General features: G+C 49.0%; 1 protein-coding gene across 1 annotated transcript; it reads left to right on the top strand.

Moving 5' to 3' along the window:
* Positions 1 to 21,042: 21,042 nt before the first annotated feature.
* Positions 21,043 to 24,627, top strand: ZBTB38 (zinc finger and BTB domain containing 38; the record flags this gene model as incomplete). The annotated part of the gene is made up of 1 exon (XM_080696603.1): positions 21,043 to 24,627. The coding sequence occupies one exon, from the start codon at positions 21,043 to 21,045 to the stop codon at positions 24,625 to 24,627; it is 3,585 nt and encodes a 1,194-aa protein (XP_080552729.1).
* Between the last annotated feature and the right edge of the window lie 456 nt (positions 24,628 to 25,083).

Here is a 25,083-nt window from a genome sequence, read left to right as displayed (position 1 = left end):
AAAAGGCCTGGGGTATAGCTCAGAGGTCGAGTGCCTCTGAGTTCTATCTCTAATAACAGACACGTGTATGTATACACACACACACACACACACACACACACACACACACACAAAATGTCAGGGCACAGGAAGCAGAATGCATAGGAAATCACTTGGTCAGCAGGATGGTAACTGAGTATGCGCCGACCAGGAAAAACCGGTTTTATTAGTAAGTATAGCTAGTACCATATGGCTTTTTTTTTTTTTTTTTTTTTTTTTGAGTGGCAAATACATGTTTGACTCAGAATTTGGCATAAAACAAGCATGAACAACACATACCAATCCAAAGAGAGGTTGGTTTGTATTTGCTAACGTTTAGATCTCACAAATACAGCCTTCCTTTTAAGGGTGTCAGCCGTTCATCTGAAACCCAAAGTCACAAGATCAGGGTTACAAAGCCAGCCTTTCCAGTTGCAAGCTCTATGGTGCTGGGACTTGGGCTGAATTTTTCTGAGCCTCGGTGTCTTGGTTTTGCATGGAAACATCAGCTCACAGCCTCGGAGGGCGGTTTGCAAATGGCAAGGGGCCTTACAGGAATAAGGCCAAGCCTTCTGGTCTTTGTCTGGGTCCAGAAGGTCGGCCTGCGGGAGAGTCAGGAGAGGAAAGGTGGTGGTCTGCTGGGTAAGGGGGAGTGAGCTGGAACAATGGCAGGGGTCCGAGGATGCTGGGGTGCAGCCCTACGAAAACAAGTAGCCAGGCGGCTTAGGAGCAGGAGGGAATGGAGACGGAGGATGGGCAGAAGAGGCAGTTGCGCTGTTTGTGGAAGCAGCAGAGCAGAGTCGGTGGAGCTGATCAGGGCCTGGCACTGAGTCTCTAACCCCAGGCCCACCGGAGACCTGGCTCAGCTCCGGGAAGCTCAGCATCCGGTGCTTATGCTCCTCCTGTTAGGTAGCTAACCGGACGCTAGCAGATGGGTGGCCTGGACCAGCTGGAAGTTAGTCTGCCAGCAGGGCTCGCTCACCCTGACCCACCCCTGTGGGAAGGAGGTAGAAACAACTCAGGGCCTCTAAGGTACCACTGGCACAGGACATTCAATCACAACAAAATGGAATACATATAAAGGAGGTGAGACCAGCCGGGCGTGGTAGGGCACGCTTGTCATCCCAGCTTTCGGGAGGCTGAGACAGGAGGATCGCGGTTCACAGACAGCCTCAGCTACTTAGTGAGGCCCTCTGCAACTCGGTGAGACCCTGTTTCAAATTAAAGAATAAAAAAATAGGGCAGGGTGTAGCTTGGAGGTAGAATGCCCCAGGACCACACAAAGGAAAGAAACTAACAAACAAAGACCTGTGGAAGAGTCTACGCCATTTTCTGCCCCAGAAAAAGAATGGCCGCTTCCGGACGCTCTCCTCTGGGACGTCACCCCTCCCCGCCCCTGTCTGCACAGCCGCACTCATATGGTACGTTCAGTTCTCTAAATAAACCGCCTGCCTGCATTCCCCATTTGTGCTTTCCGTTTGAATGCTTTCAAAGCAGGTAAGCGAGAGCTGAGTGCGGAATCATTTTAAACCCCCCACGCGGTAACACTAAGTTGTTCCCGACAATTCTGGGCCCAGCGACTCTGTAGCTTTCTGGGGTGACCTCAGGCTCGCTCCCCTGTGGCCTCGGGGTCTCAGTATATGGGTGTGATCACAGCGAGGGCTACACCTCACAGGGTCACAGTATGTGTCCAGTCTCCTCCTTTAAAGAGGAAGCTAAGGCTTTTATCTTGTTTATTCTAGTAGACTAAAAAGGATTTCTTAAGTAGCCATTGCTATCTCAGTACCAGCCATGTGTGTGTGTGTGTGTGTGTGTGTGTGTGTGTGTGTGTGTGTGTGTGAGAGATACTGGAGATGGCACGCAGAGACATTCTACCTCTGAGCTAGACCCCCCAGCACTATTTTATTATTTTTATTTGACTTTTTTTTTTGTGTGTGTGTGTATGTGTGTGGTACTGGGGGTGGAACCCAGGAGCTTTTCTACCTCCAGGCTATACTCCCAGACACTATTTTATACTTTATTTGGAAACAGGGTCTCACTAAGTTGCTGAGAGCCTCACTAAGTAGCTGAGGCTGGATTTGAACCTGTGCGATCCTCCTGTCTCAGCCTCCCAAGCACTGGGATTACAAGCACCCAGCCCCCTATTCTTTTTATTTTGAAACAGGGTCCCACTAAGTCGTGGAGGGTCTCAGTAGCTAAGGCTGGCCACAAATCTGTGATCCTCCTGTCTCAGCCTCCCAAGTCCTGGGATTATAAGCGTGGACTCCCATGCCCAGCAGCAGAACTGTTGTCTGGGTTGAGTGGGTCAGAAGAACCTTCAGTTTCAGCTGCAATCCTGCCTCTTGGTCACAGGCACCACCATCCTGAAATGGACCAGGAATCTGTAGCACATTTCAGTCACCAGTAGATGTGTTTTAAGATAGAATCAACAGCCTGATCTATTTCAGTAAGAAAAAAGAAATAGTCCAAATGTACACAGTTGTGTGTGTGGCAGGGGGTACTGGGGATTGAACCCAGGGGCATTCTACCTCCAAGCTTCATCCCCAGGTGCTTAGATTCTTAACTTTTGAATCAGGCACTTGCTAGGTTCCCGAGAGTCTTGCTTAAGCTGCTGAGACGCTCGCTAAGTTACTAAGGTCAGTCTTGAACCTGCGGTCCTCCTGTCTCAGCCTCCCCAGTACTGGGATTACAGACGTGTGCCACCATGTCAGAAATTGCGTGAGACTAAGCAGGTACATTTTTGAGTTTCAATATTAAAAATTCAGTCCTGGAAGTTTGGAAGCAAAGGAATAACAGAAAACAAGGAAAGAAAGGAGAAGTCTGTGCCCCCCCCCAAAAAAGTCTGTATATTAAAAATGAAATGAAGCTGGGTATGGTGGCGCACGCTTTAATCCCAGTACTTGGGAGGCTGAGAGAGGAGGATCCGGGTTCGCAGCCAGCCTCAGCTACTTAGTGAGGCCCTGCGCAACTTAGACTATTTCAAAACAAAGAACAAAAAATGGGAAGCCGGGCGTGGTAGCGCACACTTGTAATCTCAGCATCTGGGAGGCTGAGACAGGAGGATCACGGTTCGCAGCCAGCTACTTAAGTGAGGCCCTTTACAACTCAGACCCTGTTTCAAAATAAAGAATAAAAAATCGGAACGGGGGTGTATCTCAGAGGTAGAATGTCCCTGGGTTCCATCCCCAATACCACACACACAAAAAAACTGGGCTGGGGGTGTAGCTCAGAGGTAGTATGCCCTTGGGTTCTATCCCCAGCACCACAAATCAAACAAAATAATTAAAAAATGAATAATTGAGCACTTAATGTGTGCTGTGCATTTGCGGAGTGTTCATCCACCCCTGTTGTATCCTCCCAATACTCTATGAACCTGTTATTATCTCCCTTTCATAGAGAGGGAAACTGAGGCTCAATGAGATCCAGAACTTTCCAAAGTCACCCTCAGTGAGTGGGGTCCCGGCACCTGCCATTTGAGGATCATGGCACAGTAAGGCTCCTGGAACCAGAAATCCAGAAACCTGTTCTCTTTTCCTAAGCGATCTCTACCTTTCTTATAAAACTCTCTCTGTGGGAGAAGAGCTGAAGGGCTAAGAGCTGTGGGGCCAGGAGAGAAGCAGGCTGAACCTTCAAAGCACGGCGGTGTGGCAGAGGCTGCACCCGAGGGTCCCTGGATCTCTTCCTCCTGGGTGAGGACTCTCTAGGAGGAGGCTCCCACCCGGGTGGAGCACTCCCTGCGTGTCCCTGATCCCAACAAGCTCTGAAATCCACTTGCAGTAAATTAAGACTGATTAGCACACACGCCTTTGTTATTGACAGCAGCCCAAACTTGGTTCATATTAAAGATGTTTATTCATGTATCTTTTTGAGAACAGTTTCGGGGCCAGGTTTAGCACCTCCTGGGGGCCCGAGAGCATTTCTTTGTGTGGATTCAGCACCATCTTGTGGCACCGGCAACTGGAGGGGGGACTGTTTTCACCAACTGGGAAGGAACCCCCAAAACACACGTGCAGAACAAGCTGCTGCTGGAGGGAAGGCTCTGCCCAAAGAATCGTGTTTCTAAGAGAGACTGCCTGCTCTCAGAGCCAGGAACTGCTTTAGGGAGCTGACTTTAAAGACTCTAACCAGCTGGGCGTGGTGGCGCACGCTTGTAATCGCTGCGCTTGGGAGGCGGAGACAGGAGGATCGCACAGGTTCGAAGCCAGCCACGTGCGGTGGCTTAGGAGACCCTGTTTCCAAATAAAAATGTAAAAATAGGTCTGGGAGTGTAGCCCGGAGGTAGAAGGGCTTCCAGGAACCCCAATACCACCAAAAAAAAAAAAAAAAAGACTCTAACCCTATTATTAAGCCCAAGACACCTGCAAGAAAGGAATAGACAGGTTCAGCAACGCAGAAGCAGCCAGGCCTTCCCCAGAGCTGTGGACAGCACACCAAGTTTGTTTACTAGGGAGGGCACTGGTACGGAGGCCGCCTGGGCAGGAGCCCGGAGCCCCCGCCTTTTTCGCCCTGTCTCTGTATCCCACATCCAGCCCCGCCTCCCAGGTCCAGAGCATCGCTCTGCCCCGCCTCCACTCCTCCTTGCTGGCACAGATGCCTCTCAGAGCATATCTCATCTTACTGTGCACAGAAGGCGCTTCCCCACCCAGAGAAAGATGGAATTGAAAGAGAACAGTGAACTCCTGTTATGGCAGAAGCTTCTGGCTTTCCCAACCCTGACTCCTAGCGTTCTTCATTCAACTTCTTCACATAGACACATCAAGGCCGGCAAAGTTAGATTGTGTGTGAAGAAGCTGGATAGCCTGGGCGTGGTGGCCCACCCTTGTAATCCAAGTACTTGGGAGGCTGAGGCAGGAGGATCGCAGGCTCACGGCCAGCCTCAGCTCCTTAGTGAGGCCTCCGCAACTCAGTGAGACCCTGTTTCAAAATACAGAATAAAAAAATAGAGCCGAGGGCCGGGCGTGGTGGCACATGCCTGTAATCCTGGCACTTGGGAGGCGGAGGCAGGAGGATCGCAGGCTCATGGCCAGCCTCAGCTACTATTTAGTGAGGCCCTTTGCAACTCAGTGAGACCCTGTTTCAAAATAAAGAATAAAAAAATAGGGCTGGGGATGTAGCTCAAAGGTAGAATGTCCCTGTGTTCGATCCCCAGTACCACCAAAAAAAAAAAAAAAAAAAAAAAAGAGGAGGAGGCGGAGGATAGCAATCTAGTGTATGGTTCAGGGCATCCTCAGTCCAGATGGGAAGTGAGACATGTGAGCCTACAGAAGGCCCTCAAGGGGGAGACACTCCCCTCTGGCTGCTCAAACTTACTCACTTCTCTGTTGAGTCTTCACAGTTGGGGTACAGGGCCCATGTCTTTAATGGGCCATATAGATGCTGATTTTGTGTCTGTTAATACATAGTTATTGGCTATATTTATCATAATATTACATTATGATATGTTCATTTATTTATTCTTTGAAAGTGTTCTTCTAGCCAGGCATGGTGATACACACCTGTAATCCTAGCACTTGGGAGCCTGAGGCAGGAGGATTACAGGTTCACGGCCAGCCTCAGCTACTTAGTGAGGCCCTCCATAATTTAGCAATAACTTGTTCCAAAATAAAGAATAAAAAAATAGGACTGAGGGTATAGCTTGGAGGTAGAATGCTCCTAGGTTCAATCCCCAATACCCAGTAATAATAAAAATAAAAATAAGAACGTGTTCTAGCTGGGCGTGGTGGTATACACCTGTAATCCCAGGAGTTGGGAGGCTGAGACAGGCAGTTTGCAGGTTCAAGAACAGCCTCAGCAACTTAGACTCTCAGCAACTTAGAAAGACCCTGTTTCCAAGTAAAAGAAATAAAATAGGGCTGGGGGTATAGCTAGGAGGTATCTGAATTCCATCCCCAGTAACACACACACACACACACACACACACACACACACATACACACACACAGTGTTCTTCTTAGGTTATTGTATCAAAATACTAAAAGATTCTCCCAAGGCCTTAACACAGCAGCCTGTCTTGTCTTACTTGCTGCCTCTTTTGCTGAATATTTGTTTTTGTACTTATCTTCCATGAGTGGTTTGTAGCTGGCTTTACTTCTTTGGGGGTCAGCCTGACCCAAGCCCCTTAGCTCTTGGCCACGCAGCCTGCCAGATTTTATCTCGCCTGGACCTCCTGGAAACCCAGAGGGCCTGACAGGCTCCAGGCCTCCTCGCTCCTTTTAGGGAAGTCCCCACTCACAAACTGGCCCTGTGACCCTGTATCCAAGACCCTTTCGACCATCAGGCATTAGATTGTTTGCTAGTATCATAGTAAGATAAACTGAGGGGAGGAGTTGTATGTATTGTTCTTTTTTATTTTCTAATTTTTTTTATTTTCTAAAATAAATTTTCTTTTTTATTTTCTAAAATTTTTAAATGAGCCAGACATGGTGGTGCACACTTCTAATCTCAATACTTGGGAGGCTGAGACAGAAGAATTGCAAGTTCACAGCCAGCCTCAGGTACTTAGGGAGGCCCTTTGCAACTTAGAAGGACCCTGTTTCAAAATAAAGAATAAAAATAGGGCTGGAGGTGTAGCTCAGAGGTAGAATGCCCCTGGGTTCCATCCCCAGTACCACAAATAAAATAATAAAATTTTATGGAAAATTATCAAGGCCCCAAAAGAACAATAGAAGGAGATACTATAATTTATCTCTATTATCTCATTTAATCTTCATAAGAATAATATTGTCTGCCACATCCAGTGTGTGTGTGTGTGTGTGTGTGTGTGTGTGTGTGTGTGTGTGTGTTGCTAGAGATTGAACCCGGGGTCTTCCACCTCTGAATTACAACCTCATTTCTTTTTAATTTTTTTTTTTCTGAAGCAGAGCCTCAGTAAGTAGCTGAGGTTGGCCATAAACCTGCGATCCTCCTGTCCCAGCCTCCCAAGTACTGGAATTACAGGTGTGCGCCACCACGCCCGGCGTGTCATTTTTTAAAATAGGTCTAATGAACTTGTCCAAGTTTATGCAGCTAGTAAGTTAGCAAAACCAGAATTTGAGCATAGGCCCTGTAAGCAAAGACCCTGTTTTATTTTCAGAGGATAAAGATAACCAACTATATAAAAAGGGAAAAAAAAATAGATGGCCTGTTAAGGCAGGAAAAGGAAAGCCTGGAACCACTGACCACATCTAACAGTTGCCAGTGTGTGTGTGTATGTGTGCTACTGGGGATTGAACACGGGGCATTCTACCTCCAAGCTACATCCCCAGACCTTTCTTTTCTTTTCTTTTCTTTTTTTTTTTTTATTTTGACAGCAGGTCTCATTAGGTTGCTGAGAGGCTTTCAAAGTGGCTGAGGCTGGCTTTGAACCTGCAGTCTTTCTGTCTCAACCTCCCATGTACTAGGATTATAGGTGTGTGCCACCACACCTGGCTAGTTTCCAACAATCTCAAAGGTGTTCTTTTTTGTGTGTGTCTTTTTGAACCAGGGATTGAACCCAGAGCACCATATCTGCAAAGCAGGCGCTTAGCCACTGAGCTACATCCCGGCCCCTCCACAATCTCAATCAAGGACTTTGATGGAAGTCTGACCCATCATCTAGAATAACACATCTGTACATGTGTTACATCCCACACTGAATCCCAATTTTTATATTTTTATACTGAACAGAATACAAGGTAAGGAATCCTTTATATTGAGAATCAAGCTAAAAAAAAAAAAGCTGGAAAAAAGCAAAACAAAACATAAAAGTGCTCTGTAAAACAAATCATAACCCAACCGGTAGGTTCTTAGGTTTCTACTTTAAAACAGGCGGCAGGGAGCCGGGTGTGGTGGCGCGCGCTTGTAATCCCAGTACTTGGGAGGTTGAGAGAGGAAGATTGAAGGTTCGAGGCCAGCCTCAGTTTCTTAGGCTCTCCACAACTTAGTGAGACCCTGTTTCAAAATAAAGAATAAAACAGGGCTGGGGGTGTAGCTCGGAGGTAGAACGCCCTGGGTTCCATCCCCAGGACCACACAAACAAACAAAAAAAAGAGGTAGGAAGGAGGTCCCAAGACATTGCACGCTAAAAATCCCCTTTGAAGAAAAAGGAACAAATGTCTGCTAGGAGTCTTTGAACAGATCCAAGGGAATGCAGAAGGCAGGGAGCGGAAGAGAATGTCTCCATCCCAGACAGGCACAAACGCAATAAGCGGATAATTCACCAGCATTGTCTTTATTTGCAAATTTATACCCAAATTGGAGTGACCTTCTGACTTGAGAAGTCCATATACTGGAAACTTACTGACGATCCGTGGATGTGTCTTAGCTGGATTATTTCTGCCTCTGTCTCACCAGGCTTTTTACCGGAAGAGCTAATAAATAGTCATCTTGAGGTGCTTTTATTTAAATCTTTAATGCCTCTTCCCACAGGCTTACAAGAAATACGCTCAATACCACTGCAGAAAGAAAAAAAATCATTTAGATGCTCTTTGTAACTAGATGGCCCCGTGAGTTGCGTCTCGGGCTTAGGTGTGCTCTCCGTGTTAAGGAATAATCATTAGTCTGTGGGATCTCCGGGGTGTTAGGAGCCGTGGAGGGATTTGGGGTGCTCTGCCACACGGTGACATACCACGCTTCTTCCTGCCTTTGAGCAAATCCCCTGATTTGGGGGATTTGAGGCAGAGGCATACCAACTTCTCTCCTACTGACATTCACAACTGATAGTAATTTATTGGCAGTGGCGATAGTCACGCTAGCTAACGCTTAGGGAGCCTGGTTCTGTGCCGTACACTGTGCTGAGCACTTGATAGGCAACACATCCAGTCCTCAGCCCAACCCTCGTCGGGTCTATTAATAGCTCTACTTGGCAGATGAAGAGACCAAGGTGTAAAGAGTTAATGAAGCTTGCCCAAGGTCATGCGAGAACCCGGACCACCTGCCACCAAGGTTCAGGCTCTTAGCTACTGTACCAGACACAGTCTGCCTTTCCTAAGTTATCACTGGCAGAGCCCTGTTGATTAGTGGACTAGTGTGAAACTTTGGGGGGCTGTCTGTTCTCCTGGTTAATAGCTTTTACCTCATTATTATTCCTTTCCCATACCTCTTTTTTATGGTGACCCCTGTATTACACTTACTAAATTATGGATGGCAGGCATTTGATTAATAATAATAATAATAATAATAATAATAATAATAGTAATGTTTTGGTGCTAGATATCGAACTCAGGGGCATTCTACCTCCGAGCTACACCCCAGCCCTTTTTATTTTTTTATCTTGAAACAAGGTCTCTCTAAATTCCTGAGTCTCACTGTACTGCTGAGGCTATTCTTGAACCAGTGATCCTCCTATCTCAGCCTCCCAGGTACTGGGATTTCAGGTGTACAGCCCCATACCTGGCTGGAAGTCTGTGTGTGCGCGTGTGTGTGTGTGTGTGTGTGTGTGTGTGTGTGTGTGTGTGTGTTGCTGGAGATGGAACCCAGGGGCCTTCTACCATTGGGCTATACCCCCAGATCTATTATATTTTATTTGGAAACAGGGTCTCACGAAGTTGCAGAGGGTCTCACTAAGATGCTGAGGCTGGCTTGGAATCTGCATGATCCTCCTGACTCAGCCTCCCAAGTAATGGGATTACAGGTGCGTGCCCGCACACCTGGCTGGACAGCACTTTAAAGGAACCCTTGGCAAAGTTGCCCAGCGGAGCTCCCGCGTAAGCAGGAGACGTGGTAACCCGTCCTTCACAATGTACTCAGCAGTCATGGGCCGCCCCCTGTGTACCGTGTATCCAGTAATTACTACGTATCCAGTAATTTTCAGTGGAATACAAAAAGCACACCCACCCAAACTCCGGCTCCCAAATCACCGGTTGAGCGCCAGTGATGGCTCTGTTTCAAATCCTTTTGGAGGTTCCTGGGGTGTGTCTGGCATGCACCCTGGTACTAGAACTGCCCCAGCAAGCACACAGTCCTCTGCCTTCTCCCTCTTGCTGTGGACGGCCTGATGGGCAAGGAGAGAGCTTACGCGTGTTTTTTTTTTTTGTTGTTGTTGTTTGTTTTTTGGAGTGGGTCATGTATTACGGCACTGGGACACACAGTCATCCATAATTCCTTAGCCCAGAAGCGCTTCACAGGCCCAGTACTATTTCCTGTGAGAGGCAGTGGCCCTGGGAGGGTGAGAGCGAGGTCAGAAGGAATTTAACAGCAGTTACAGGGAGTGGGGCTCTGGGGTGTGCCCAGAAGGAAGGATGCCCTGCGGCCGCTAAGTTCTTTACCAACGCCCTCCCTCCAGGCCTGACGCTACACCCATGTGCTGCCAACCCCACAGTTGTAGTTTTAAAGATAACAACTTTAAGCCGGGAATAGTGGTGCACACTTCACATCCCAGTACTTGGGAGATCAAGACAGAAAGATCTCAGGTTCGAGGACAGCCTCGGCAATGTAGTGACACTCTCAGCAACCTACTGAGACCCTGTTTCAAAATAAAAAGTCAAAAAGGGATGGGAGGATAGCTCAGAGCTGGGATGCTCCTGAGTTCAATCTCCAATATAAAAAAAATTAAAGTTTATTGTCAAGTACACAAAACAAAGGCCCAATCCCTGGATTTTGAACAAAATACATCAGTAGAAGCCAGGCACACACCTGTAATCCCAGTAGTTGGGAGGCTGAGAGCAGAGGATTTCAGGGTTCAAGGCCAGCCTCAGCAACTTCATGAGACCCTCAGTAACCCTGTTTCAAATAAATAAAATGGGCTGGGGGTATAGCTTGGAGGTAGAATGCCCCTGGGTTCAGTTCTCAGTATCAAAACAAAACAAAAAAAAGTGTCAGTAGAACTGGAAGGATTTCTCCTTTCCTTCCTTCGATCCCAAGTGGGAGAAGAAACCATTTTTTCAGCGTTTTTGCTTGTTTGGCCAGGGATCCTCTGTGGATAGTGGATAGCCCTGGCTTGTCCTGCCCTGCTCAGCGACGCCCATTTGTCTTGTGCGTGGTGTTTTTTGTTTTTCCCTTCTCCGTGTCAGAATAGCCTTCTTGACTCCTTTATACACAACACACGTCCTCAGACCCAGTGGCGTGGGTGGGAAATAGCAGGACAGTTTGCGCCGACCCGCGCGGGGCCTGAAGCCTGCCGCGGGCCCGGGTGCCGGCCCGATAAAGCCTGTCCCTCTCGTGTGCTTTGGGTTTATGTGCTCATTTCAGAAATGTTTATTAGCACCCAGGACGCGTCAGTTGCAGACCTGCCTGCTTGGGAGATTGTGGTCAACAGTCTCAGCCCTCACAGAATTTTTACTTTGTGGTAAGGCATACATTTGTCAAATGATGGGTGTGTGTGTGTGTGTGTGTGTGTTTATATAATCATAATAAGTGCTAGAAAAAAAGTATGCTGTGAGCACCCGGAAGATGAGCCTGTTGGGGGCCAGGGTGAGGGATGGAAATGAGGTAGGCTGCTGCCTGGCTGGAAGGCACTCCAGGCTGCAGAAACAGCATGTGCAAAGGCCCCGGGGTGGGAAGGACATAGCACATTTTGGGAGTGGAAAGAAGCCAGGTGTGGGTTAGAATAGCAGGAAATGAGGTCACGCCTCAGGGAACTGTATAAGCTTCGGTACGGACACTGGACTGGAGGTACGGCTCTGCCCAGCCTCCCCGAACATGACCTTGCTGCATATTGACCTCTTAAGGCTCATGCCAGAAGCTGGCTCCCCCTGGAGACAGTCTCCCCCAGGGCCCCCTGAGGGCTCATGCCCTTGGGTCTCATACTGCACCCGAGCAGCTGGTCCCCAGTATAAACCTCAGGGTCCCTGAGCTTGGAGAGGAGCAAGCCACAGGCTGGTTGTGGGGAGCCGAGGCTCCGCCTACCTGGTATGCTCACCTGTGAGCAGCAAACCCTGGCTCTGGGGATGTTTTCTGGGCTGCTGGACAAACACAGTGACCAATGCAGGCCAGGCAGCTCCTGGAAAGCACCTGCTGCGTAGCTGCTGGACACCTGACCAGACACAAAAGATCCAGGGCCCCAGGCCCATCATTCAGCAAGGCCCAGACTGTCATGGGAGCACCGCCATGGTCAGGGGTCAAGGGAGCTCTGGATCTCAGCTCCCTGCCTCCAGGTCCCCTCTGGAACACTCTTTACCGTCTTCACTATCTTCTAGAGTTTTCCAGGCACATGACTTGGGGCCGGCTGTCCCTGAAAGCCTTACTTCTTAAATCCCAGGATAGGTAGGTCTATTCCAGGCTGGAGCTTCTTCAGGGATGATAAGAAGCCTGCAGAGCTGGGCGTGGTGGCACACACTTGTAATCCCAGCATTCAGCAGGCTGAGACAGGGGGATCGCTGTTCACAGACAGCCTCAGCTACTATTTAGTGAGGCCCTTTGCAACTCAGTGACAGCTTGTTTTAAAATAAAGAATAAAAAATAGGGCTGAGGTTGTAGCTTGGAGGTAGAATGCCCCTGGGTTCCATCCCCAGTACTGCAAAAAAAAAAAAAAAAAAAAAAAAAAGTCTGTAGTTTGGACTGTGTGCTGAGCACCTTTTGTGCTGTCTCGAACAAGCCTCTTGCTCTGATTCAATGACTGCTGTGTGTGTCCGTGCATAAGACGCAGCAGAGTACAGTGGAGTGACGCCGTCCCACCGTTCAGAATGCCACGCCCTGCGGCTGCGGGCCCTTCCCTGGGCTCGGTTTCTAACCCGCACTCTGGCGTGGTAGAATATCAGCTTCCAGCTTCCGTTCAGTGAGCGGCGGCTGTCAACCCGTTTGGTCCTGTGAGCGCGCAGTCAGGTTTCCACTGCGTGTGCCTGCCCCAGGACCGTGGAGGGCGTTTGGTGAACTGGCACACGCAGTGCTTCCCAACTTAAAAGGCATCCGCTGGATCAGTTTCATTCAGAATGGGCTGGGGAATTTGGACAGATGAAAACTGTAAGGAGGAGACCTTACGGTAACGGCCTCAATGCCATATTGATTTGTGAACACTTATCTGGATGGTACAGATTGAGCACGTGAGACCTTGCCAGGACGGTAAGCAGAGGGGGCCCGGGTGCGCCGGGAGAGTCTGAAGGGAGGGACGAGATCACAGGTTCGAAGCCAGCCTCTGCAACTTAGCAAGGCCTCGACTGGGGAGGCCACGGCGGCGGCTTTCAGTGGGCTTGGCTGGCCCTCACCTGTGTGTCTAATGGCAGTCGCCCCGTAACGGGTGGGCGGCCTGAGCGGTTCTGCCCACAGCCACAGCCTGGGAGGACACAGTCCATTCTCAGGCTACTTGCAGCTGATACACATTGACCTCCTACTGTGTGCTGAGTGCTGTGCTAGGTGCTCTCTGCGTGCACCACCTCTTCCACTTCTCTCTACCCAGTGTCTGGTTCATCCAGGAATCGCATCTCCAGATCCAGGCGCGGCCGGGCCGGGGAAGCTGTGGGGAGGTGGACTTAGACGGTCCAGCTCCAGAGCAGTAGCTGGTACTTGTTCATTTTAGGATAACCTGTCTGGGCCACTAGTTGGAGACTCCTTGTTCAGAAGCCAGAACGCACAAGAGTTCTTCCCCCTGCCCTCCCCCCAGAGGTAGCGGTCTGCTGAGAAAAACAAGCCACCCTCCATTAAGTCAGCCAGCCCATTGGGTTCACTAGGAAACATTTGGCCTTTAAACTCAACTCTCCTAAGGATAAGCTCACTTCTCCACTGAGAACTTTCAGGGGACAGAACCCTGTCCTCACTCCCTACATCACTCAGATTAAATATGCCTTCGACAGCCAGGTGCAGTGGCTTACGTCTGTAATCCTAGTACTTGGGAGGGTGAGACAGGAAGATCACAGGCTCCAGGCCAGCCTCTGCCACTTAGGTCCTCAGAAACTTAGTGAGATCCTGTTTCCAAATGAAAAAATAAAAAGGACTAGGGGTGTAGCTCAGAAGTAGAATGCCCCTGGATTCAATCCCTAGCAGAGAAGGGGGGGGGGGAGAGACAGAGACAGAGAGACAGAGAGACAGAGAGAGAGAGAGAGAGAGAGAGAGAGAGAGAGAGAGCGAGCGCGCTGCCTACATCTGGACTCTTGAGTGTCAGTGGAATTTGTCTGAAACAAGGACACAGCCCTTGAGGGCTTCAGAGAGATTCTCTAAGCCTGTTGGCCAGGTTTCTTAAGCAAGCAGGTGTCCGGATAAGCTTGATCCTGAGATGAACCCTAGGCTACCCCCAAACACTGCAGGATTTCTAAAAGAAAAAGAAGAAAACAAGGACCTGTTCCTCCTTTCATCTTTGCAAATAAGCAACTTAAAATGTTTAACTGGGCCCCTTGCAGCGTTCACGAGTCAGGCAGTCCTCTGCCCAGCCCGTATGCGGGAGAGGACAAGTCTGGGCGGCGGGTTACCTTTCCCAGGTCCTGGGTCAGGTCGCCCCCCACCCGCCCGCCTCCTGCTCTGGCCCCGCATTGGCTCTCCAGTCTTGGCCTTAGATTAGCCTGAATCTCAGTTAAAAAAAAAAAAAACCTCTCTTGTCTCACTAAACCTTGAATCTGATCGCTTAAATGCACGCAAGCCTGTTAAGGCAGCTTTTCTGGGCCGTACTTAGAAGACGAAATCAAGAGGGTCTTCCTCATCCTAGACACGGCTCACCTCTCTTAAGGGCTTCTGTCTGGTAATCTATTTTCGAGATCTGACGAGTGTGTGTGTGTGTGTGTGTGTGTGTGTGTGTTTCTAACACTCCATCACGTGAGGTCTGACGTAGGCTCCCAACATGACTAGGAGAAAATGGCCTGCAAAAATGTGTGTGGGCTGGTGGCTCCCTGAAGCAAAATCTCCTTTGTGAGAAAACTCCCCACGGGACTAGCAGACCCACGCGGTCGCCGCTTCCCCACAGGCCCCACACCGGCCTGATATGGACTGTGAGTCGGACTTTTGCAGAACTCCAGGTCGGTATCCTAATACAGCGCGTTCTTTTTTTAGTTAGGGTTTATTTCTAAGTTTCTTTTTATAGAAGACGGCTTGCAGTCGAGAGAGGAGGAAGTTGTTCAGTGGATTCCATTTTATTATTTATCTTATGAATCGAGTAGTCAGGGTGTTGGCAAAAGGGCCATTAGCCTCGTCCGCTGCCCGGGAGGGTTAGAAAAATGGGGTTCAGTCTGGCCCTGGAGAACAGCCACGAGTGGCTCCCAGTTCTCGCTAGGGAAGCACGCTGGAAGGTTCCTGCGCTGTCCTCTTCTGTCTTGTCGTAAAGATTTACTAACAAAATACGTCACAGTATACTAATAATCTCTATAAAGGACCACATAGTAAATATGTATTTTATGTGGAAACCATTGTTGTAAGGATTTTTTGCGTCCGTGTGTTTCAGGAAAATTGCCTTAACTAATTGGTAAGAAAGGACATTTAATTATGCTGGAAATACTGGGAAGGGGCTGGTCAGATCATTTCACCAAGAACTGTTGTCTGGTTTTCGGATTCAAGCGAGTGAAAACAAGGCTTAAAAGCAGCACCCGGAGCCGGGCGTGGTGGCGCACACCTAGACTCCCGTGCTGAGGAGGCAGGATCTGCGCTCTGGGCTATAACGGGTAGGATGCTGGCTTTTCATACATGAGTGGATAGAATCGTCGTATCAGGTTGATTACTGCGGCTGAACTAATGCTTGAGACTTAGTGAGCAAGGGTGGAAATAATATAGACGGCCACCCTGCAAATCACAGAACAGCCCTCTCTCGGTAAGCATGGACTGGCTTGTCCATCCGACTGGCTCCTGCTCCAGGCTCAAATTCAAGAGATAGCTAGTCATCGCCTTGGGCTTGGGAAGGCAGTGACAGGTACGAAGAGCCCGTATCTCCCTGGTTGACGAGGCGTGTTCATCCGCTTCTCCATCGCTGGGTCTCCCGTCCCTAGCTCTCTGGGCTTTCTGCTTCGTGTTGTATACAATTGTGCTCACTTTTTAAGCTTCTCTGTGATTGATTCTATTGAGCAAAATGAAATTATTTCCTAGAGGCAGATATTAAAAATTACCCAGCACGATGGTATATACCTGTAATCCCAGTAACCTGGGAGGCCGAAACAGCAGGATAGCAGGTTCGAGACCAGCCTCAGCAACCTAGCAAGGTGGTGTTTCAAAACAAGAAAAAGAGCTAGGGAAAAGGGCTACATAGTTCAGAGGTAGAATGCCTCTGGGTTCAATCCCCAGTTACTTACACACACGCACGCACACACACGCACACGCGCACGCGCACACACAAATATATATAAAATAAATGTTTTCTTACCGGTTAACTTAGCAGTTCTGAAATTCTTTGGTTCCAGGATCTCCTCCTTTTACAAACCATTGAACTTTTGTTTATCTGAGTTTTGCTTATCAGTATCTACCATATTCAGTTTTTCTGTGTGTGGTACTGGGGATCGAACCCAGGGGCATTCTACCTCTGATCTGAACCCAGGGGCATTCTACCTCTGATCTACACCTGAGGCCTATTTTAGTTTTTATTTTGAAACGGGATCTTACTATGTTTCTGAGGGCCTCTCTAAATTGCAGAGTTTGGCCTGATCTTGCAATCTTCCTGTTTTAGCCTCCCAAGTACTGGGATTATAGGCATGTGCCACCACGGCTGGCCCATATTCAAAATTTTAAGTGAGAATCTTAAAGCCTTTTTTGTGTGTGGTACTGGGGATGGAACCCAGGGGCATTCTGCCTCCATGCTACATCTCCAGCCCTATTTTTTCTTCTTTATTTTGGAACAGGGTCTCATTGAGTTGCAGAGGGCCTCACTAAGTAGCTGAGGCTGTCCGGGAACCACGATCCTCTTGTCTCAGCCTCCCAAATGCTGGGATTACAAGCGTGCACCACACCATGCTCGGATTAAAGCCTATTAATTCATAAAATTTACTAGGATAAAACCAGTGATATGACAAAATAATATTTTACTAAAAATGACTATTTTTAAGATAAAAATAGAAGAGTAGTATTGTTTTATATATTTTTAAGCCCAGCGTGGTGGCGCACACTTGTAATCCCAGCATTCGGGAGGCCGAGACAGGAAGATCCGGCATCGTGGACAGCCTCAGCTACTTAGTGAGGCCCTCTGCAACTCAGTGGGACTCTGTTTCAAAAAAATAAAAAATAAAAAAATAGGGCTGGGTGTGTAGCTCAGAGGTAGAATAGAATGCTCCTGGATTCCATCCCCAGTACCGCAATAAATAAATAAATAAATAAATAAATAAATAAATAAATAATTTTTATATCTTTATGTTTGGCTTAAGAGAAAGACAACTTGGATTTTTGTATCTGCTCCTGCATACATTTGCAATACAGCATACTGTGTTTGTAAAAGTAAACAAAATCCAGCCTCATAGAAACAGATAGTGGGGAGAAGGGAGGTGTTTTAAGTAGGCTTTCCAGCCAACTGTAGATATTCTATAGTACTACACCAAAACTCGACAAGTGGTAGCTTCTTAAAAGTTAGTTTTAACATGGAACCTAAAACCATCTGAATGAACTTTTTGTTAGAGTCAATTCTACTAGTTCCTTTTGCAGATTTTAGCTTGTGGTGTGTTTGTGTGGTGTGTGTGTCTGTGTGTGTGTGTATGACAGTATGCACTGGTCATGGGGAAAAAAACTGGTTCACTGAACTAGACTGATCTTCCAAATCTGAGCTTGTAGCTTGTGCATTCATTACATAATATCCAGTAGTCACAATTCGTGGACGTCACCATCAGCCCCCTCAGAAAACTCATTCCAAGCTGGGCGTGGTGGCCCATGGCCGTCATCCCAGGACCTGGGAGGCTGAGGCAGGAGGATTGCAGGTGTGAGCCAGCCCCAGCAACCTCGTGAAACCTTTTTCCAAAATAAAAATTAAGCCGGGCGTGGTGGCACACGCTTGTAATCCCAGCATTCGGGAGGCTGAGACAGGAGGATCGCAGTTCAAGGACAGCCTCAGCTACTTAGTGAGGCCCTCTGCAACTCAGTGAGACCCTGTTTCAAAGTAAAAAATCAAAAATAGGGCTGGGGATATAGCTCAGAGGTAAAATGCCCCTGGGTTCCATCCCCAGTACCAAAAAAAAGAAAGAAAGAAAGAAAGAAAGAAAGAAAGAAAGAAAGAAAGAAAGAAAGAAAGAAAAGAAAAGAAAGATAATAAAAGGACTGGGGATGAAGCTCAGAGGTATAATGTCCCTGGGTTCAATGCTCTGTATCACACACACACACACACACACACTGGATAAAGAATCAAAATGAAATCTGGGCTTCAAAGAAGCTAAGCAGGATAAGAATCTATGAGTACGTGAAAGAATGAGTCCTACGTGGGCCCAGAGCAGAGAGACCTCAAGGCCAGTGAAAGAAACATCAAAAAGGACCATTCCTGATCTCTAACCCAGAGAAGAACTGATCTGTCTCTTCAGGGGAGACCCTCTCTCCCGTTAGGGACACAGAGAAAGCCATAAGGTTTCCATTTCATTGAACTTTTTACCCCTTCCCCTTTGGTACTGGGGGTTGAGCCCAGGGGCATTCTGCTTCCAAGCTCCACCCTCAGCCCTATTTTGTTTTTTTTTTTTTAATTTGAAACGGGTAAAGGCCTCGCTAAGTTACTAAGGCTGGTCTCAAACCTAGGATCAAGTACTCAAACCAAAGTACTCAAGTCTCAAACCCAAGAACTGGGATTGCAGGTGTGCACAACCACACCAGCTAGAATTCAATTTTTATTGATAGAAACAAGCCCTCCACACTTCTAGAAAAACCCCATACAATTAAAGACAGGACAGAGGAGAGCAGACAAGAGTTAGACCAGAAACTCAGGCTAAGAATGGTTACAACAATCAGTGATAAAAGTTATTTCTAAGCTTCCTTGTCTCAAGAATAAGAGGAAAACATAGTGAATATATTGTTCTCATCTGCGCTAGAGAATCCGTTGGTAGAAAGGTGCTTTTTTTTCCTGTGGCTGAATGCAATACAAGAAGTTATTGGACGGCTGCTTGTACAGAGGCCGCTAAATAGTATAATGGACCCCAACTTATAATAGCAGCTTTACAGAAAGGTGAAGAGAGGTTCTTTTGTTTGGCCATCTGGTCTTTCTCTCCAGCTGAAAGATGCAGTGGGTCGAATGCTGTGTCTCTGTGCTAGGAAGACATTGCCCGCGGCAGCTGGAGAAGTATCATGATGGCTACGTTTGTGACTTTCTGGAGACGGCCAGGACTGCGGAGCACCGAGGGACTGGGCGAATGGCTGGGTAGCACATCCCACGGGCCAGAGGCTTATTGTTTTATTTTTAACTGCAGGGATGGTCTATTAGTGAGTAGTGAAAATAGGGAGTTGCTGTAAGGGGTTTTTTTTGTTTGTTTGTTTGTTTGTTTTGCAGTATTGGGGATGGAACCCAAGGGCATTCTACCTCCGAGCTATACCCCCAGCCCTATTTTTTTATTCTTTATTTTTAAACAGGGTCTCACTCAATAATAGCTGAGGCTGGCTGCGAACCGTGATCTTCCTCCTGTCTCAACCTCCCAAATGCTGGGATTACAAGCACACGCCACCACGCCCAGCTTCGTAAGCATGGTTTTTAATGCAAGGTACTAGAACATCAGACATAGCCAGGGCAAGAATCAATTCGTGTCTAGGTCACTCTGTGCCAAGCATCTCTCTCTGTGTGAAAGCCACTGCTTCCGTCTTCCCTTGCTAGAGAATCAGTTAATGTTCTCTGGCCCCCGGGGCTCACAGTATAGGATTTATATAGAGAATAATGAGAAACGTCCCCTTCCCCCCACACATGAGTGTGTGTGTGTGTGTGTGTGTGTGTGTGTGTGTGTGTGTGTGTAAGAGGATAACATTTATAAGGGAAGGACAAAGTGGAATCCTCAGACCACAACCTTAAATTGTCCTAATTACAAGCCGGGCATGGTGGCCCATGCTTGTAATCACAGCATCTGGGAGGCCGAGACCGGAGGATCGCGGTTCGCAGACAGCCTTGGCTACTTAGTGAGGCCCTTTGCAACTCAGTGAGACCCTGTTTCAAAATAAAGAATAAAAATAGGGCTGGGGGTGCAGCTCAGAGGTAGAATGTCCCTGGTTTCCATACCCAGTACCGCAAAATAATAAAAAAATAAATTGTCCTAATTTAAGACCCCCTTTAAATTGGTCTAATTTATGAACCTGCAGTAACAGGCATTAGCTGTAATAAACAGAGTCATACTTTCCTGCTTTCGTGGTGTCTCCTTGTTTCCTTTCGGTAACGCACAGAGCTCTTTTTGAAAACGCTAGTCTCCGTTGGCTATCATGAAGAGGAAATCAGGCCAGGAATGGGGAGGGCTCCCCACCAGAGAGTCAGGATGCCCCTGGTGGGCAGGCTCGGTCCCACAGACTGTGACTTCAGAGAGGCCTATTGGCCTCGGATTAGAGGGCCGTTTCTCTGAGCAAGAGATACCTTCCCACCCTTAGAGAAACATATTTCACTTAATTAGAGAAAACTTGTATGTGTGTGTGTTAGTTCCTGGGGATGGAACCCAGGGGCCTTCTACCTCTAGGCTACACCCCCCTCCATCCCTATTTTTACTTTTATTTGGAAACAGAATCTCACTAAATTGCCGAGGCTGGCTTCAAACCTGCAATCCTACTGTCTCGGCCTCCCAAATGCTGAGATTATGGGTGTGTGCCTGGCTGGGCAAACTTTGTTTTAATTAATTTTCTGCCTCATAAATTATATTTGGATGAGATTATCAAGGTCACCTTTAAAAGCAGGAGGCTGGTGTAGCAGGATCAGGCTATTACCTAGTTCCCAGAGCTCAGTGCAGCAGCCTGGAATCGTGATAAAAACCCTTACCACTTGGAAAAACAAAAACTACGCCCTCCTCCCCCCAATCTGGACATGGGACCTTGGAGAAGGGAAGGGGAGAGCGTTCTGAGAGGATCCCCAGCTATGAAAAGTATTGGCGGTGGCTCGAGACACAGGCCAGGGAGAGGAAAGGATTTTGCTTCTAATTTGATGCCGGGTCTTGATCTCCAAATCAGAATGAGATTAAAAACCTGGACTTTCATACCGATAAATAAATAAATAAATGAAAGTTGTCTCTCCAAAGTTACAGTCTAAAAATAAAGACAGCGCTGGCGGGAGGGCTTCTGATGCTGTGTCTCCTCTTGTTTCAGATGACAGTCATGTCCCTTTCCAGGGACTTCAAGGACGACTTCCACAGTGACACGGTGCTCTCCATTCTAAACGAGCAGCGCATACGGGGCATTTTATGTGATGTCACGATCATCGTGGAAGACACCAAGTTTAAAGCCCACAGCAATGTCCTGGCTGCTTCAAGCCTGTACTTCAAAAACATCTTTTGGAGCCATACCATCTGTATCTCCAGCCACGTCCTGCAGCTGGACGATCTCAAAGCGGAAGTGTTTACAGAAATACTTAATTATATCTACAGCTCCACCGTGGTCGTCAAGAGACAGGAGACGGTCACCGACCTCGCCGCCGCAGGGAAAAGGCTGGGGATATCGTTCTTGGAAGATCTTACCGACCGCAGCTTCTCCAGTTCCCCAGGCCCTTATGTATTCTGCATCACGGAGAAGGGCGTGGTCAAGGATGAAAAGAGGCACGAAGAACCAGCCATCACCAACGGGCCCAGGATCACAAACGCGTTTTCCATCATCGAGACAGAAAATAGTAATAACATGTTCTCCCCGCTGGACTTGCGGGCAAGTTTCAAAAAAGTCTCCGACTCCATGAGAACCGCCAGCCTGTGCCTGGAGAGGACCGACGTCTGCCACGAGGCCGAGCCCGTCCGCACGCTGGCCGAGCACTCGTACGCCGTCTCCTCCATCACCGAGGCTTACCGGAGTCAGCCCGCGGACAGCAGCCCGCCCGGCAAGGCGGGTAAAGACGATGCCGAGGCTGTTGCCGCCAAGCCGAAAACGTGCCGAAAGCCAAAGACGGTCTCCGTCCCCCAAGATTCCGATTCCGCCACAGAAAACACACCACCTCTTCCAGTAACCAACCTAGAGGTAACTCCAGAAAAGAGTCCACAGCCGGCCGCCGTTCTCTCTCACCCAAAATCTCCCCACAGTGAGGGCGATGCCCATTTCTCCAGGGAAGAAGAAAATGGAGCTTCTGGGGTTCCTGGACCACCGGCGGTGGCGTCAGCGGCGGTGGCAGCGGCGGCAGCAGAAGAGATCCCGCCTCTCGTCTACAACTGTAGCTGTTGTTCCAAATCCTTCGAGAACAGCGCCCTGCTGGGGGCCCACATGCAGCTGCACAAGCCAACCCAGGAACCTCTGGTGTGCAAGTACTGCAACAAACAGTTCACCACCATGAACAGGCTGGATCGGCACGAGCAGATCTGCATGCGGGCCAGCCACGTGCCCATCCCGGGGGGCAGCCAGCGCTTTTTAGAGAACTACCCCACCATCGGACAAAATGGAGGCTCGTTCGCCGGTCCAGAATCTCTGTTATCTGGAAGTAGGATGGGTGAATTTCCCAGTACTGGGGGCACCCTGACAGACCCGGACCACATGCTTAAATTTGTGAACGGGCAGATGTTCTACAGCTGCGTTGTATGCAAGCGCAGTTACGTGACTCTGTCCAGCCTCCGCAGGCACGCGAACGTGCACTCGTGGAGAAGAACATACCCATGCCACTACTGCAACAAGGTGTTCGCGCTGGCCGAGTACCGGACGAGACACGAGATTTGGCACACGGGAGAAAGGCGGTACCAGTGCATCTTCTGCCTTGAAACGTTCATGACCTACTACATACTCAAAAACCACCAGAAGTCCTTCCACGCCATAGATCATAGGCTTTCCATCGGTAAGAAGACAGCCAACGGGGGCCTGAAGCCCACTGTGTATCCGTGTAAACTTTACCGGCTCCTACCCATGAAGTGCAAGCGGGCACCCTACAAGAGCTACCGAAGTTCTTCCTATGAGAGCGCTCGCAGAAGCAGCCAGATGAATGAGTCCGCAGCTGGCGCCTATGTCGTTCAGAACCCACGCGGCTCGGAGTTACCGACGCTGAATTTCCAAGACGGGGTGACCGCCCTGACCGGCAGCCCGGCCATCCCGCTGGAAATGCCTGCGTGCCAGGACAACCCCGCTTCTGCCAGTGGAAAGGATCCGGAGGGCAGCAGGTGGGGAGAGGAGACACTGAAGGTCGATCTTGACGGCAGCCTTTACTCCACAGAGATGGCAGTTTCTTCCAGCGAAAATGTTGGCGCTTCCAACCTCCAGGCCGCGGCTGGGCCCGTTTCGGCGCTGAGTAACGGCAGTGAGAACTCGGCCTCCGTGATCAGCTACGGCGGCCCGGGCCTCTCGGTGATCGTGCACAGCAGTCAGTTTTCCTCGGTGATCAGGCACAGCAATGCCGTTGCCGCCGTGACCAGCAGCAGCCAGGGGGCCCCGACGGACCCGGCTGGCGGCCAGTCCCTGCAAGAGGACGGCAAGCCCGATACGGAGAAAGTGGCTAGATCTGCCAGCAGACCCAAAGGCGGTAAGGAAAAAAAGAAAACCATCCTCCTTAATAACGGAGAGAGCCCGGAGGAGTCCAAATACGCTGCTGATCCTGGAGGGCCGTTGAGCAAGACCACGGGTGTCGCCGAAGAAACCGGTAAAATCGAAACTTACATCGCCAAGCCCGCGCTGCCGGGGACCTCCACGAACAGCAGCGTCGCCCCCCTTTGCCAGATCACAGTGAAAATTGGCAACGAGGCCATCGTGAAGAGGCACATCCTGGGATCTAAACTGTTTTACAAGAGAGGGAGAAGACCCAAGTACCAAACACAGGAGGAGACATTGCCCCAGGACAGTCACCCCGACACCCAGGGAGACAGCCCGCTGGGGCTCTGCCCGTCCGAGTGCGTGGAGATGAGCGAAGCGCTTGATGAAGCGAGCGACCAGGACTCCACCGACAAGCCGTGGCGCCCGTACTACAACTACAAGCCCAAGAAGAAATCCAGACAGCTGAGGAAAATGAGGGAAGTCAGCTGGCGGAAGGAGTGCGGGAGCCGGGGCGGCCGGTGCCGGTTCCCTGCAGAGCTGGACTGTGCCGTGGGCAAGCCGCCCCCGGACAGGACGGGCGAGGAAGAGGAGAACAAGGAGATGCCCAAGCTGCAGTGCGCGCTCTGCGATGGAGACAAGGCTCCCGGGGCTGGGCGGCCGCACCGGCACCTGACTTCTAAGCCTTATATCTGCGAGCTCTGCGCCAAGCAGTTCCAGAGCCCCTCCACGCTCAAAATGCACATGAGGTGCCACACCGGGGAGAAGCCGTACCAGTGCAAGACCTGCGGCCGGTGCTTCTCCGTGCAAGGAAACTTACAGAAACACGAGCGCATCCACCTGGGCGTGAAGGAGTTCATCTGTCAGTATTGCAACAAGGCGTTCACGTTGAACGAGACCCTCAAGATCCACGAGAGGATCCACACCGGGGAGAAGCGGTACCGCTGTCAGTTCTGTTTGCAGAATTTTTTGTACCTCTCCACCAAAAGGAACCACGAGCAGAGGCACATCCGGGAGCACGACGGGAAAGGCTTCGCCTGCTTCCAGTGCCCCAAAATTTGCAAAACGGCCGCGGCCCTCGGAATGCACCAAAAGAAACACTTGTTCAAAAGCCCGAGTCAGCAGGAGAAAATAGGTGACTCGCATGGCGCGAACTCGAGCCCCCCAGAGCGTCAGCGGCGCGTTGACTCGGAAGACAGTGGTCAGAAGGATTGCGTACACACCGTCGTTGAAAATGGCCCCTGAGTGGCGATGGTTAGAAAAAAATCTTCCAAAAGATAAATTGGTGGGTTTTGTTTTGTTTTTTTAGTCCCCCCCCCCAAGTTTAGAGTTTTGTTTTGTTCACCTAACAGTCATGAAGGAGTAAAAAAATAAATAAATAAATAAATAAATAAATGTCTAAGTTTTGAAGACTCCAGAGAAAAAGGATCCTAATATCTGCTTTTGAGTTTTAGCATTCACTTTCTGCAAAGGGCACAGAAACAAACAAATAATAACTAAAGGAAAAAAAAAGCTGATCCTCCAGCATCCCAAGTCTCTTGTTTGTGAAAGTGAATAAAGTTCTTAGCTGTGGTATTTCTGCCCAGTGAGAGAGGAGTTTCATTTTAGCCTAATTTAAAACTTTCTAGTAAAATGCTAGTAGGAGCTGGCTGCTAAACTGTCTTTAGTCACTGGAGAAAATAAGGGTTAGATTTGAAGATG

Source organism: Muscardinus avellanarius (assembly GCF_963383645.1).
Source record: "Muscardinus avellanarius genome assembly, chromosome: 5".
NCBI classification, from domain to species: domain Eukaryota; kingdom Metazoa; phylum Chordata; class Mammalia; order Rodentia; family Gliridae; genus Muscardinus; species Muscardinus avellanarius.
The sequence above is the reverse complement of the archived record's forward strand: the minus strand, read 5'-3'. Positions and strand labels throughout refer to the sequence as shown.